Genomic DNA, 16,279 nt, shown 5'->3' on the forward strand with positions numbered 1-16,279 from the left:
GTACTAGTATGAAAGTAGAATGGATGATGGGCAGCTCCAAATGGAAAATGTCCATTATTCCACATTGCTAACATTCTGATTCTTGACATCAGACATAGTCTATCATCTAGCTAGTCTTTATTTAGCCTGTGTAAACCTTAAAACATGGTCTGAGATATCCCACTTTGCTATTACTGTCATTTATGTGGTCTAAAGATAGTCCTATATATCCTCATCTTGCTCTCCTCAGGTTAGGATGAATTTATTTATTTATTAATTTACTCAAATAAGTGGGAATAAATCAAAAGCTATGTTTTCCTGTAAGTTAAAAACAGCTTATGCAGCACTGGGAAAATTTTGCTAATTTTATTAAAATTGGGCTGGTATAGGTAAAATATATTTATTTTTCACCAAAGGGAATGCTTCTAACACAGTAAAGAATCCTGTTACTTTGAACACAACTAACTTAAATTGGTTGGTTCTTATAGTTTTTGAATGCCATTCTAACTTAAGATATCATTCTTTTCAATTACTACCTTTTGCTTTTATGTTCCAGGGGAAAACTTATCCATTTCGGGGAGCGTTTCCTCCTGTGTGGAATCCTCTTGCATATCTGGACTACAACAATCTGTGGCGGACAATGGATAATATGGGAAAGGAGGTAAAATGTGTGTTCAGTTTGCACATGAGCTATTCGTGAAATAGTAGTGTCACCTGTTTAATATCCTTCCATAGGGCAGGAAATATTGCTCTGGACATTAATGCATATGCTTTCCAGTGCACCCAACAACTCACCAAAGGTGGTAGGTTTTCTACTCAACAATTGGATAAAATGAGCACCAAGAGGTTATGTAATTGACTAAAGACCACACAGCAAGGGAACCAGTATTCAGACTTATCCCTACTTATACTAATGCCAGTATACCTTCGATCTTATGCCATTGAACTTTTATATGACATTTTTGCCAAATATCTCTACTTAAAGTGATCTTGTCCATCTATAATACCACTTTAAATAGTAAGGAAGGAAGAACTTGCTGCCCCAAGATTTTTTCACTTAGTTTCAGGTTCTATAAATTTGAATTGGTGACCTAAAATGGGTATTAGCTTTCAATAATAATGTTATTATTTTTTTAATGATCATCCTAATCATAATTATACATAAGTTTATACATATTCTTTTTTTAAAGAGAAAGAGAGAGAAGAGAGAGAGAATTTTTTTAATATATATTTTTCCGTTTTTGGTGGACACAACATCTTTATTTTATATTTATGTGGTGCTGAGGATTGAACCCAGTGCCCCCCCCCACATGCCAGGCGGTCACGTTACCACTTGAGCCACATCCCCAGCCCTATACATATTCTTATATGTAATTATGATCATCATCATTATTATTTTGGCAACAACATTAAGGTAAAGAGCCTTCCCACCTCTACATAGAATTCCAAGCCAATCACACATGCCAACAGAGACCAATTAATCAATTTTTAGAGGTTCTCATAAAGGCCTCTTTGAGGGTTTGTGATGGAATTTACCATAACACCTGAGTGTGGAACCTTCTTTCCTTGCAGATTCCAGCTGATGCTCCCTGGCAGGCCCCTCATGCTGAGGAATGGGACAAGATGACCATGAAAGATCTTATTGATAAAATCTGCTGGACAAAGTATATTTGATTATTCAAAATTTCTTTTTATCTTCCCTTCTGATCTTTTCTATCCTGTCTTAAATTTCAGTACTTTTCTTAGTAACTTGCAGGAAAAAAGTTAAGAGGAAATCTAGTAATCTAACAGTTGGTATTAACTTTGAGGGCACTTTAGGTACTTCAGAGAAGGTTTGAACAAAGAATGAATAAAAAACTTAATTAGGTACCTAGAGTAGGACATCTTTTAATAAAGGAGTCCTATGGTCTTCAATAAAATCAGTTAATTTATGCTTTTCTATTATATACAGTTTGCCTACAAGAGCATTTATGGTGATATTTGAAAAGTAATTCTATAGATGTAGAATAAATAGAAACTAGAGGGAAGCTAAGAAAATATAAACTTTAATCATTTCTTATAGTTCACTAGTACATTTATGATTCAATGTCAGGGAAACCTTCTGAGAAATGTGTTCTTAGGCAATTTCATGGTTGTATGAACATCCTAGAGTGTACTTTAGCTAAGGTGGCTACTACATCAATAGGCATATAATCTCACATGACCACCATCATATATGTGATCCACTATGGACCAAAATCTCATCATGTGGAGCATGACTCTATTAGTTTTACATTTATTTTAAAATACATATATTTATGTACTTATTAGCATGTAGTTATTTGGGGTCTACTATATGAGGGTACTGTATCAGGCACTGACTAAGGAATGGTGTTGAACTTGTCATGAAGCTTACATTCTAGCAAACAAGACTGACACTGAACATATACTCTAAGAGAGTGCCTACAGCAGATAGAAACTCATCTGGTCTGAGGATAAAATAAAGCATTTCTTGGTGCAGCATTCTTAAAACTAAAACTTAAGAATTAGTGCGTCAATTAAGAATGAATTGCAGGAAAATGGGAGAGACAGGAAGGATACATGGTTTGGAGGATGGTTTCTTCTAGGAGCAGCCCACAGGACAGAAGAGGTAGGTGGTATTGGGGTACAGTATCTTCTAAGAATGGCCCAAAGAGGCTGGAAGAAGGCAAGAAATTGCGGATGTTGTAAGAGAATGGTATCTTTTGTCATGTGAATTAATCGAGTCATAAGGCTTGGGAGAAGAGAGCAGTGTGTGATATGGTGTATGATGTGGGGGAAAAAATATCACACAATAATGAGTTACAGATTCTGAGAAGGGTGGATGATATGTATGTGTTAGTATCTTTTAGGAATGACCCACAGGGCCAGGGTGGGAAGCAGAAAAGGTAAATGGTATGGGTTGGATGATATTTTCCAGAAATAACCCACAAGGACAGGGAACACAGGAATGGTGGATGGTGTGGCAGGAAGATATCTCCCAGGAATGACTCATAGTGGCTTGGGGGAGACAGAGAAGGGTAGATGAGTTAGGGATATATATTGTAGGAATGAATCAAAGCTTCTAGGGAGGAACAGGGAAAGTTAGATGGTGTAGGGGGATGCTGTCTTCCAGGAATGACCTCCAGCGGCAGAAAGAGACAGGATAGAGGATAGTGTTGGGGGAGGGTACCTTTCAGGAATTATCCACTGAGTGCCATCTGGGAGGCAGGAAGGATGGGTGTTGTTTGGGCACTCGTATTTTACAAGAATGAGCCAGGGTCAGAGATTCTATTCAGGAAGAATGGATGGTGTGGCAAGATGGTATCTTCCAGGAACAACCCACAGATGCAGAGAGGAGATAGATGGAGAGTGGATTGTGACATTAATGATAATTTTCTCTGGGCCTGTGCCTAGGGATTCAGGGGAAGACAAAGAAGCTTGGGTGTTGAGGGTAGGTGATAGTATCTTCCAGGGACAGGGGGAGGCAGGAAGGGTGGATGGTATTGGGACAATATTGTTTTCCAAGAATGATTTACTGGGTGGAGGAATAGGGTGGGGAGACAGGACACAGGGAAGTTGTGATGGATTTTCCAGGAATGAACCATTGTTTCTGGGGGAGGAGAGAAACATGGAATGGATAGTGAGGAGAAGGGGATAGGATCATTAATGACTGATTAACTGGGACTTTGGGGACCTCAGGTAAGGATGATATCTTCCAGGAATGATCAACAGGAGCAGGAGGAGACAGAATGGATATATGATGTTGAAGGTACATTTTTCATGAATGACCCAAAGGAGATGGGGGAAGAAGAGACTATGGATCCTGTAGGGGTAGGGGAAGGTTGAGGGGGAGTATCTTCCAGGAATTAGTTCTAGGGGCTGGGGAGAGGCTGGGAAGGGTAGATATGGTGGGAATGCTATCTTCCAGGAAGAACCTATAGTGACAGAGAGACAGGGAAAATTGGCTGGTGTAGAGGGATGCTGTCTTCCAGGAATGGCTCAATGCGACAGGAAAGATGGATGTTGTGGCAGGCTGATATCTTCCAGTAATGCACAAAGAGGCTTGGGGAAAATGGGAAGAGTCTTTTAGGAGTGGGATGATATCTTCCCAGGAACAACCCAGAGGGCAGGGGAAAATGAGAGATTAGATGGTGAGGATATTATATTCCAGGAATGCACATCAGGGCTTAGGGGGAGACTGGTGGAGTGTGTGAATAGTATTTTCCAGTAGTAACTCAAGGGGCTTAGTAAAACAAGATGTGATGGGAGTGGAAGGGCTGGTATCTTTTAAGAATGAGGCACTGGACAGTATAGGAAAGAAAAGAAGAACAGATGTGGATAGGATGGTGTCTCCCAGGGATGTTCCATAGGGGTAGGGAGAACAAGAAGGGTGGATGTTGTTTGTAGAATGCTATTTTCCTGAAATGATCCAATGCATGTGGAGGGTGGTAGGTAGGAAGCATGGATGTTTTGCAGGGGTTAATGATATATTCTAAGAATGATCCCAGGTCATGAGAGAGATGGAAGGGAAGGTGGATGGGGAATTGTTATTTCCCAGGAAAGAGTTAAGAGTCTGGGAAGCAAACAGAAAGAGTAGGTAGTTCGGTAAGATGATGTCTTCCAGGAATGACCCACAGAAAAGTTGGGTGATGTAGGGGAGGTGGTATTTTCCAGAATTGATCCATGGATGTAAGAGAGAGAGAAAAACGGCAGATATATGTTTCATAAATGATCCATAAGAGCTAGAAGACTCAGGGAAAGTTGGATGATAGAGGATATATTTCCCATGAATGATCCAAAATCAATTGAGAAGAAAGAAATAACGGATATTAGGGTAGGAAGGTACATTCAAGGAATGACCCACAGAGGGACACTAGAGGGCAGATCCTGGAAAGAGTAGTATCTTCTAGGAATACACCATAGGGTATGGAGAAAGATACATGTGGTGGTGTGTGGTAGATGATATCATCCAGGAATGACCCATAGGTGGAGGAGAAGACCTGAGAGGTAGATGTTTTAAGGAGGGTGTTATCATCCAGGAATGACCCATAAGGGCTAGAAGGAAATGGGCAAAGTAGAACAATTGCTAAAGATGGTATTTTGGTGTTGGGGCAGAATGGTATATTTCATAGCAGCAGGGATAGGAGTGGAGATAGGAGTTGGGGGGGAGGTTAGTATGGTGGGTAGTTGTTGGGGGGATAATGTCTTTCAGGTGTACTCCACAGCAGGGATGAGGAAAGTAGGGAAGGGTAGATGTGGTGTGTGGGGATGTATATTCCAGTAATGACATAAGAGGACCTGGGGAAAACAGGGAAAGTCAGATGATTTAGGAGGATGGTATGTTCTAGGAATTACCCACAGAGGCAGAGGAAGACAAAAAGGGTGGATGATGTTTGGGAGATGGTCTTCCAAAAATGAGCCAGGGTAAGGGGCTATACCCAAGAACAGTGAATGGTATGCCAGGGTGGTATCTTTCAGGGGTGACCCATAGGCGCAAGGGGGAGATGGAGGGTTAACAGTGGGTGTAACTGTAATATCTTCCAGGAATGGCCCATTGGGTAGAGGAAAGAAGCATGGAATTTATCTTCCAGGAATGACTCACAGGTACAGGTGGAGATAGGAAGTACAGATGGTGTGAGTAGATGGTATCTTGTAAGAAAGAGGGGATAGGGGCTGGGATTGTGGCTCAGTGGTAGAGCGCTTGCCTAACACATGTGAGGCCTTGGATTCAATCCTTGGCACCACATAAAAATAAATAAATAAAATAAGGATATTGTGTTCAACTACAACTAAAAAATAAACTTAAAAAAAAAAAGAAAGTGAGAGGGGATAGTGGGACAAAAGAGCTGCCAGTATGGAAGGATGGCATCTTCTCAAAATAGTTCAAAGGGGCCTGGGGATATGACATGAAAAATTTGTGGGACGGGTAGGTCATATCTTCATGGAATGATTTACAAGGGCTTTGAGGAATCAGGTAAGTGTAGATATAATCAGAATGGTGTCTCCCAGGGATGATCCACAGGAGCAGGAAGAGACAAGTAAAGTGGATCATAGTGGAGGGAAAAGTATATTCTATGAAAGATCCAGTGTATCAGGAAGGGGAGACAGGATGTAGGGATGTTATGGAGGTGATGGTATATTCCAGGAATGATCCAAAGGGTCTGAGGGAGGGCAGTGGCTCCTCTGTGTGTTGGGGGGGGTGGTATTTCCCAGGAATTAGCCACTTTGACAGGAAGAAAGAAAAAAAGTTGAGTGCAGTAGGGGGGTGGTATCTTCAGGAATTAACTCTTTGGGTATAGAAAAGTAAGGGTGGCTGCTGGGGAAGGATATGAAGGGCATTCCAGGAATTGCCCACAGAGGCAGGGGGAACAAAGGATAGGTGGATGGTAATGGAACAATGCTATCTCCCAGGAGTGTTTCACTGGGTAGATGACTGTCAGGAAGGGTGGAAGTTGTGAAGAGAGATGGTGTCTTCCAGCAAGAAACCAGGGTCATGGGGGAGAAGGAAGGATGTTTGGTGAGAGAAAATGTGCTATCTTCTAGGAAAGAACCAGGATCACTGGAGAGATAGAGTGTATGATGTGGCACGATGGTATATTCCAGGAATGAAAGGGATGGGTATAGATGGAAGGGTGGATAATCTGTCTTGGGGATAATATCCTCTCCAAGTGCACCACAGGGGCTGAGGGGAAGAGAGCGAAGTATAGATGTGGTGGGATATTGCAAATAAAAAGGCTGGGGATCTAGCTCAGTGGTGAGGTACCCTGAGTTCAATCCCTAGGACTATAAAACAACAATCAAAAAATGGTATTTTCTAAGAATTGAACCTTAGAGGTATGGAAAAGTTAGGGAGGTAGCTGCTGGGGAAGGATGGTATATTTCAGGAATGATCCACAGAGGCAGGGGGAGACAGGATGGATGAATGGTGTTGGGACAATGGTATCTTCCTGGAATGTTCCACTTAGTGGAAGGGTGGGCAGAAAGGGTGGAAATTGTCAGGAAGAATGGTATTTTCCAGCAAGTTGCTAGGGTCCTATGGGAGACTAGGGTAGGGGGTGGTTGATGGGGGAAAACGTGAATATTTCCAGGAAAGAACCAGTCAGTGAGGAGAGAGGAATGGTATGGAAGGATGGAATATTTCAGGAAGGATCCATAGGTTTAAAGGGAGATGGGAGGGTACTGAGGGGATGGTATCTTTCAGGAATGCACCACTGGGATTGAGAAGGGGAGATGGAAGGATAGATTTGGTGGGTATGGTATATTCCAGGATTGACACATAGATGTTGGGTGAGATAGGAAAAGTTGGGTTATTTGTGAACATGGTATGTTCCTGGAATTACCCATAAGGACTAGGGCATAGAAGGATAGAGGGGTATAGGGGATGATATCTTCCAGGCATTACGCAAGGGGTCTAGGGAAAACAGGATGGATGTATTGAGTTGAGTGGATGATACTGTCAGGAGTGAGCCACAGAATAGGATAGGATATATAGGGAGTTTTGGTATAGGTGGGATTAGATATTCCCAGAATCACCCACAAGAGGCAGGGGAAGTTAGGGTGGATTTTGGGAGATTGGTATTTTCCAAGATTGATCCACTGAATGAGGGGTGCAAGAAGCATGAAAGTTGGCAGGTGGGGTTTATGGTTTCTCCAAGGATAGAGCCAGTAACAGGAGGGAAACTGGAACCTTGCATAGTTTGGCGGGGTGGTATCTTTCAGGAATGATGCACAATAATTGGGGGAAACAGGAAAGAAGAATGGTTTATTCCAGGAATGACCTAAAGAAGGTAGGAGGAGACAGGGGAGGGTAGAGGCGGTAGGGAGGGTATCTTCTAGGAAGGACCACAGTGGCAGGGGAAAACAGAGAACATTGTATGTTGTAGGGGGATAATATCTTCTAGGTAGGGAGAACAGGGAACAACTTTTGTGAGGATCCTGGGATGGGAAAGATATAGGCAGTTTTTAGCAACTGGATGGTCAGTGTGCCTGGATCATAGAGATAATAAAAATAAATGGTATAAGGGAAGGTTGGGTACTGGTTGAGCAGCCTGTTGTGCAATATGTATTGACTACATTTGAAATCGTACTTTTCTTTGTTTTGGGCTATTGAGGGGTTTTAAGCAGAAGTTTGAGGGGTTTTTTTTAGTTTTATAATTTTAAAAGACCTCATTGCATATAGGGCAGAAAAGGATATGAGAGGAAATGCATAGGGAATGTATGAGGAATGTAGGAGCACCCACTTTTGTGGGCCAGATGAGAGACATTAGTATCCTGAACTAGGGCAGAGACAAAGGAGATAGGATGTTTGCTACAATAGATGAGAGAAACTATCCCTAATGGTTCCCAACAAGAACATTGACTCTTAGACATAACCATGCTTAGCATATTTGTAGCTAACCCAAAATTAGTTAATTAGTTAAAAATTAGTTAATTTCTTCCTCTTCCTCCTCTCCTTCTTTTATTTTTTTTTGGGGGGGCGCAGTACACAGTACTAACTGGGGGTTGAACCCAGAGGCTTGTGCATATTAGGCAAGTGCTTTTACTATTAAGCTACATCCCCATCCTTTTTTATTTTTTATTTTGTTGAGACACTGTCTTGGTAAGTTGTCCAGGCTAGTCTTGAACTTTGGATTTTTTTTGTCAGCCTGTGCAGTACCTGGCATTACAGGCTCCATAATTTCTTTTTTTAATCTTTATTTTGTTTATTTTCATGTGGTGCTGAGGGTCAAACCCAGTGCCTCATATGTGTGAGGCAATAGCTCTGCCACTGAGCCACAACCCCAGCACTCCATAATTTCTTAAAGAGGGAGAAAACTTATTTTTCCAAGAGTTAAAAATGCATTCCTTTGGAACTCGATGTTCATAGCAGCACAATTCACAATTGCTAGACTGTGGAACCAACCTAGTTGCCCTTCAATAGATGAATGGATAAAAAAAATGTGGCATTTATACACCATGGAGTATTACGCAGCACTAAAAAATGACAAAATCATGGAATTTGCAGGGAAATGGATGGCACTAGAGCAGATTATGCTTAGTGAAGCTAGCCAATCCCTAAAAACCAAATACCAAATGTCTTCTTTGATATAATGAGAGCAACTAAGAACAGAGCAGGGAGGAAGAGCAGGAAGAAAAGATTAACATTAAACAGATACATGAGGTGGGAGGGAAAGGGAGAGAAAAAGGAAATTGCATGGTAATGGAGGGAGACCCTCATTGTTATACAAAATTACATATAAGAGGTTGTGAGGGGAATGGGAAAATTAACAAGGAGAGAAATGAATTACAGTAGATGGGGTAGAGAGAGAAGATGGGAGGGGAGGGGAGGGGGGATAGTAGAGGATAGGAAAAGTAGCAGAATACAACAGTTACTAATAGGGCATTATGTAAAAATGTGGATGTGTAACTGATGTGATTCTGCAATCTGTATTTGGGGTAAAATTGGGAGTTCATAACCATCTTGAATCTAATGTATGAAATATGATATGTCAAGAGCTTTATAATGTTTTGAACAACCAATAAAAAAAATAAAAATAAAAAAGTAAAGGGCCCAAAAAAAAAAAGCAATGGAAGTACTTTCTAAATATACTACATTTCATTTCTTTATGATACCAGGGGCTGAACCCAGGGGTGCTCCACCACTGAGCTACATTCCCAACCCTTTTAATATATTTTTTTTTTGAGATAGGATCTCACTAAGTTGCCAAGGCTTTCCTTGAGCTTTCAATTGACCTGCCTCGGCTTTTTGAATAACTAGGATTATAGGTGTGTACTACCACGCCTAGTTCTACTTGCATTTTGAAAACATGTGCTCCTGTGAATCATGTACCTATTCTCCTCTCTTTCTATAAACAGGACTGCAAGGCAGTTTGCTTCTCTTTTTGTGAATATCAATGTGACCTCTGAGCCCCATGAGGTATCTGCCTTGTGGTTCTTGTGGTATGTGAAACAATGTGGTGGAACAACTCGGATATTCTCAGTCACCAATGGAGGCCAGGTATGGCATGCTTATTCCAAAATTGTAACTGTATTTATTATTTTACACTCACCTAGAGCAGTGTCATAATAATTGGTTCAGTATTTCCAGTCATGAATAATTAGCGATGTAAAATGATCTAAAAAAAAAATCTCATTTCCTTTTTTTTATTCCAAGTAAAGAATATTTCATTTTGAATTAATTAGGTCCTGGGAATTACATTCTTTCCTTTTGGAGGTAGAAAAAATTAAGCAAATTAATGTAGGAGAAACTAGAAAACTAAAAATAAATTAGCTTCAAAAAAGTTTAAGTATTTGTAAAATTATTGCACTGAAAATCATCTCTATTCTAAACATAAGGCTTTGGTGTCATTTTCATAGTTTTTTATTTATATTAACTGTTACATAATGGAAATGACTGTTCTAATTAACTCAGTGATTTATGGCCATTCTTTTCATAGTAAATTCTATAGTTTGGATTCCAAATTTCTGTTGTCCATTTTTATTTGCCCAGTTTCCATACCACTTCCATGAATTCTAGTTTCCTGGTTCCTCAGACTATGAGATTCTTTACATTAAAGCTCCATATTCAAAGAGAATGAGTATCTCTTTTCTAGGAATATTATTATTTCTAATTTATACTCTATTCTTTCAGTCCCAGAATTCTGAGTGTATTTTACAAGGTGTAAAGTCTTTCTCCCCCCAAGTGAACTATTTTTCTTAGATCTACAGAAGTTCCCAAGTTATTCTTGTGACACTGAGAGTTATTGTTCATTGAATGCTTAGTTTTGGCAAATGCAGGACTGTTGCATTTTTAAGTGTCTTTAATTAAAGGCAGAATTCCCACATTACTCTTCTTAACCCATATTTTGCTTTGTGAGGTATCTTTATGCATATATGTTATTTGTATCATTCATTCAGAAGAGTCAGGATATTTCTAAACAAACCCTACAGGACCTTATGGAAAGTTACAGTTCAGATTATGAATCTCAAGCCATTATCACAATATCTTCCTAAAGAAATTAAGTTTCCCCCCTTACAATGTAATTAGACAAATACTAAACATAGAGGGATAGATAGTGGACAATATTATAATAGTTTGTGATCTTTACATTACACTAAAATTCAGAGCAACCCTTGGAAAACATAGGTCAGATTGTAGATTAAGTGATACCTGTTTCTTGAGGAAGGACAAATTATGAATTTAGGTTTGAACTACCATGGTGATAATTTTACAAATAACTTTAGTGCTGCCATAAAATAATAGCCAGTTATAAAAGTGAAAAAAATTACTGTGTGGGTACTCATGATTGAGGTACTTAATTGTCAATTGTGGACTGTGCCTCAGTCTACTGACATGTGTTTTTAGCCATCCAATGAATATTCTGCAATAAGCTAATAATATTCCCCTGGTTCTTAGAAAATACACCCACTGGGACAAGCACAGCTCCCTCCACTTCCCAAGGACCCTTCCATGCTCCACTCTCTTGGGTATCTGAAGCCCACAGACTTGCTATTTCCTTTCAATCAGGGCAGTACTGTCTTAGGGGAACAGTTTTTCTGACCTGTAATTTTATGAACCTAGTAATGGCTTTTCAGTGCTAGAAACTATACAGAGGATAGCTGTACAGAGAATCCAATTTATTTTGTATGTTGTCACTGCTCAGTATCATTCAAAATGTTAAAGATGATTTATCACACCCTCTGCAAAGACTATGATTGTGTTTGAGGTGATGTTTTTCCTTTGCCTCTATCCTAATGGTTAGTGTTTGGAGAGTGTTTGGAGAGTGGAGGTCTGGCTGTGACTTTCTGGAGGTTTCCTAATCAGTGGAAAATAAGATTTTCCTCCATTAGGCTTTTACAGTATCTCCTTTCCTGACTACCTCTGTCTGTAGGAACGGAAATTTGTAGGAGGTTCTGGTCAAGTGAGTGAGCGGATAATGGAACTCCTCGGGGACCGGGTGAAATTGAGCCATCCTGTCACCTATATTGACCAGTCTGGTGCCAACATCACCGTAGAGACACTGAATCATGAATGCTATGAGGTAATTTTAGTCAAAAGGAGTCTATAGTAAATACGCCTTGTGTCTTCTGCAGTTTCTAACTAAATATAATCAAAGCTGTGGTATAGTTAATACTGGTGTGTTTCTTGCCTCCTCTCCCAATTTACCAGCATGGTTGGTAGACCCAACTTCTTCTATTTTGTTGCACCAAATTGTCTAATTTTGCAGGTTGTCACTGTGGAATATCATTCAAAATATTAGAGATGTTTCACACCTTCTGCAAAGACTACAGCTCATGTTTGAGGTGATGTTTTGCATATGTGTATTTTAGTGCAGATATGTAATTAGTGCCATCCCTCCGACCCTCACTGCTAAAATCCACTTCAAACCTGAGCTTCCATCAGAGAGAAACCAGCTAATTCAGCGTCTTCCAATGGGGGCTATCATTAAGTGCATGATGTATTACAAGGATGCCTTCTGGAAGAAAAAGGGTAAGCTGCTCTTATTCATGTTTAAACTGTATTAAGTGAAGGAACCACATTCTTTTGGTAATATTTAACAGAAGGAACTGAATAGAAAAAGATAAGTATTTGTTTTCAATTTGGTAGAGAAAGGATCAGAATTCTGTCAATTTCTTCACAGTGCCCTGCAACACAAAATGACCCCAAGAGCACTTGTTGGTAATGGGAGGGAAAAGAGGGCCCACCATGAGAACACCACTTGGGGGTTGCCCTGGCTCCTGGCACTTGACCTTCCACTTATTCTTTATTGGCAAAGTGAGACCAGGAGCTCTGGGGAAGAAGTGATCCTTTGAAGTTGGAGAGTCCTAGGCTTTGTTACTTACTAGCCTCAGTCTCTAAGCATAAAATCATAAAAATACATACTACCCTGGTGGTGTGAGGATTGAATGAGACAGAATCAGGGACTTAGAAAGCTCTCTATATATTGTTCCTACTGTTGATTAGCTTTCTGCTCAGACTCACAGGATGCCTTTTCACAACTTCTTCCAGGGTTAATAGAGATAATTGCTTTTAATATACTCAACTCTTTCCCCCATTTTTTCCAGACATCAGGGCCATCTTACCATTTTTCTCATGCATTGCCCATAAGCCCTTTATATAAAGTGTCATTATCCCTGTGTGAGACATTCTTGTATAGTCAGTGTGTGTATTTAACGGGAAATGACTTCTAGGGTTGGGGCAAAAAAAAAAAACAATAATTTTAAGATTTATCTTCCTCTTAGCAAAAGTGTATACATATATGCTATGTTTATGTGCCTCTAATTCTGTAATATGGGTTGATCTCAATCTCTTATTGATTTTCTCCTGGATAAGATTACTGTGGCTGCATGATTATTGAAGATGAGGAAGCTCCAATTTCTATAACTCTGGATGACACCAAACCAGATGGATCACTGCCTGCCATTATGGGGTAAGTTAGAACTGGGTGTTCTTTATTTTTCAAATTGTGTTGGTGTAGATGCTGGCAAGTATATTGTTTTGGGATCAAATTCAAGCAATGATAAATAACCCAACAAAAATATATCATGTTTCTATGTATTCAAATATTCATAGTTATGTTTTGCATGTGGCACAAGAACACTGAGAGACTACTAAAACTGACACCATTTTGAACTGATGCCCATATATTTATTTCTCTTATAAAACTTGCATGTTAAGGATGGAGTGGAAAAAGCAGCTAGACAGGCAGTATGGTAGCCAATCTTGCCTAGAGGCAGAATGTCCACAACCATTCTGGAAATACAACTGCTTTATCCCATAAAGTCTTCCAAATACAGGGTTTCTGGGATTTATCCTTTTATTCATTCCAAACACCTGCTACAGAACAATTATTAAGCTGTTCCCTGGGATACTAAACAGCTGGTTGATCAGGAGGAATAGTTCACAGTGGAGCCAGGCCTTGAGTGAATGGCATGGCACTTTTTTCTTCTTGGTCACTCTGTAGTTATCCTTCACCTGTGGTACTTCTCTTGCCCTTGGAAGTAAATGGATGGTGCAGGGTATAGTCCTATGCACAGAAGAGTACAGCTATGTGCACATTTGGGAGGAGATTGAAAGAGCTCTTCTCTTCTGCACCACCTGCCTGTTAGAGACTAGTGGTCCAAAGAAGTAGGACCTCCACAAAGGAAACACTAAGCAGGACCACAGACTCCTGATTACCTACCATTTGGCCCTCCAAAAAACTATACTAGTTAAAAAAAAAAAAACTCATTATTTTACCCCACCAAAACAAATGAACACAGCTTTAGTAGCAATCAAGTGACTTTTAGACATGATCCAATGGTTTCCCATTTTGCTCCTGGGAAATGCATGCCCCCTGCCTGAGGGGAGAAGTGAGTTCATGCATATCAGATCATTTTAGAAAAATTACAGAGTCGAAAGGAGCAGATCCATGTCCTGAAGGATTTAGAAGGCAGGCTACACTACTGGGCTGCTAATAAGACATTTTGGAATCACTTCCCTGTTTGTTAAATATAAAAAATACCACCAGATTCCCTGAGAAAGGCAGATACTTACAACATAATGACCAGAAGAACAACATATCCTCTTCATCGCCTAACCCCATTGAGCAAGAAAGGGTACAGTTATTTTGGCAGTTTAACATTCACTTCGCTAGGCTAGAGGAAAGCAAAAGGTTGGTAGACAGGTTTCAGGAGAATATAATGGATAGAATTATGGATAGAAGAACATTGATATTTTTTCTTGCCCTTGGCATTAGATATACTGACATATGCCCTACTGGGTTTGCTTCAGCTGTAATAACTGAGACATGAGTGGCAGGACCCTTCCAGATGTTAATGGGGTTATTTAAGCAGTTCCTAAAAAGTAGTATTCTAGTCTGTTATTTATGTATTGGTTTTATTTATTAGCAAAAAATAATGCTATATATAGGGTATAATGTGATATTTCAATACATATGGGATTATCAAAAAAGAATAATTAGCATATTCATCACCTCATAGATATCATTTCTGTGTGGTAAGAACATTTAAAATCCTCTCTTTCAGGTGTTTTGAAATATACAGTAGTAGTAGTAGTAGTACAGTAGTAGTAGTAATAGTAGTAGTTTTCAGGTGTTTTGAAATATACAGTAGTAGTAGTAGTAGTATAGTAGTAGAAGTAGCAGCAGCAGCAGCAGCAGCAGTAGTAATAGTAGTAATAGTGGGGCTTCAACCAAGGGTGCTTTACCACCGAACTATACTCCTAGCCCTTTTTATTTTTTATTTTGAGACAGGGTCTAAGTTGCCAAGGTTGGCCTTGAACTTGCAATTCTCCTGCCTCAGCCTCCTGAATCACAATTATCCTACTATTCAGACCTTATTCCTCCAGTCTATCTGAAACTTTATATCTGTGGGAGACCAGAATACATCTCCCCCAAATATGAAGGGTCATTAGCTGAAGACAATTAAGATATAAGAGAGCTCTCTGCCTTTCCTCTGTTTGCCTAAAAGCAAGGTAGAGATTTATAAAAAAAAAAAGGTCTCGCTATCCTCCCCCTATAGATAGGACATAAATCCTTCAATGGAGACAGTCCTTTATCAATTCAGAGACAGAACCAGAGAAATCTGCAAGTATATTTTATTAGTGTCTTCCCATATATTTATCTTCCCATTGTAGGCATGCTCCCTTTAGAAGCTTTCCCTTGTCTCTAAAATTTGTTGATCTTCAATTAGGTATAATTATATAAGCTAGACTCAAACCACTACCTTGATCCATGTGATGTGTACTTCAGGGTTAATAAACTTGCTTATTTTTCTCTTGTTAATCTATCTTTTGTTACATAAGTCTGTCCCAACTATGAATTTATAAGGTCGAGGAGAAATTGTCTATTCTCTTTTATGCCTGTTGACCAGCTTCTCCCTTGTCTTATCCGGACAGTTGCTCCACCCAGAACTTTGTTCTTGATAATTAAAGCATTGAAGATATATTGCCTCACCTTGCTCTTTGCACTTGGCCAAGAAAGCCTCAAAGACAGAGGTGACAATTGCCTAGCACTGTGTCTGTAATAATTATCACCTTTTGGAAAACTGGAAACAACCTTGTACTTTAGACTATGAAATGTCCTCAACACAAAGAGAGCATGCATGATTTCCACAATAAAGTACCAGTGAAAGTTGAAGAATATTTGTGCATAGTTAGATAAGAGATTATTTCATGCATGACTTGAGATTTGATAGAAATAGTCAACACTAACTACTCTTTGGGAAAGGGATTATAAAAACACATATGATGAGTTGACTAAAGGGCTTTCAGATAAGTCATTTAAACTTTCATTTGATATTTGTGGAGGTTTTCTTTTAA

The 16,279-nt window shown here is 39.6% G+C and overlaps 1 protein-coding gene across 1 annotated transcript in view; it reads left to right on the forward strand.

Moving 5' to 3' along the window:
* The window catches only part of Maoa (monoamine oxidase A), a 74,901-nt gene that overhangs the window by 45,907 nt on the left and 12,715 nt on the right, over positions 1 to 16,279 (forward strand). Inside the window, exons 4-9 of the mRNA XM_077107699.1 lie at positions 536 to 640; positions 1,552 to 1,643; positions 9,835 to 9,976; positions 11,850 to 11,999; positions 12,289 to 12,448; positions 13,292 to 13,388. Of these exons, the coding sequence (XP_076963814.1) occupies positions 536 to 640; positions 1,552 to 1,643; positions 9,835 to 9,976; positions 11,850 to 11,999; positions 12,289 to 12,448; positions 13,292 to 13,388 (746 nt within the window). The remainder of the gene's footprint in view (positions 1 to 535; positions 641 to 1,551; positions 1,644 to 9,834; positions 9,977 to 11,849; positions 12,000 to 12,288; positions 12,449 to 13,291; positions 13,389 to 16,279) is intronic.

This window comes from Callospermophilus lateralis, chromosome X (assembly GCF_048772815.1).
Source record: "Callospermophilus lateralis isolate mCalLat2 chromosome X, mCalLat2.hap1, whole genome shotgun sequence".
In the NCBI taxonomy this organism is placed as follows: domain Eukaryota; kingdom Metazoa; phylum Chordata; class Mammalia; order Rodentia; family Sciuridae; genus Callospermophilus; species Callospermophilus lateralis.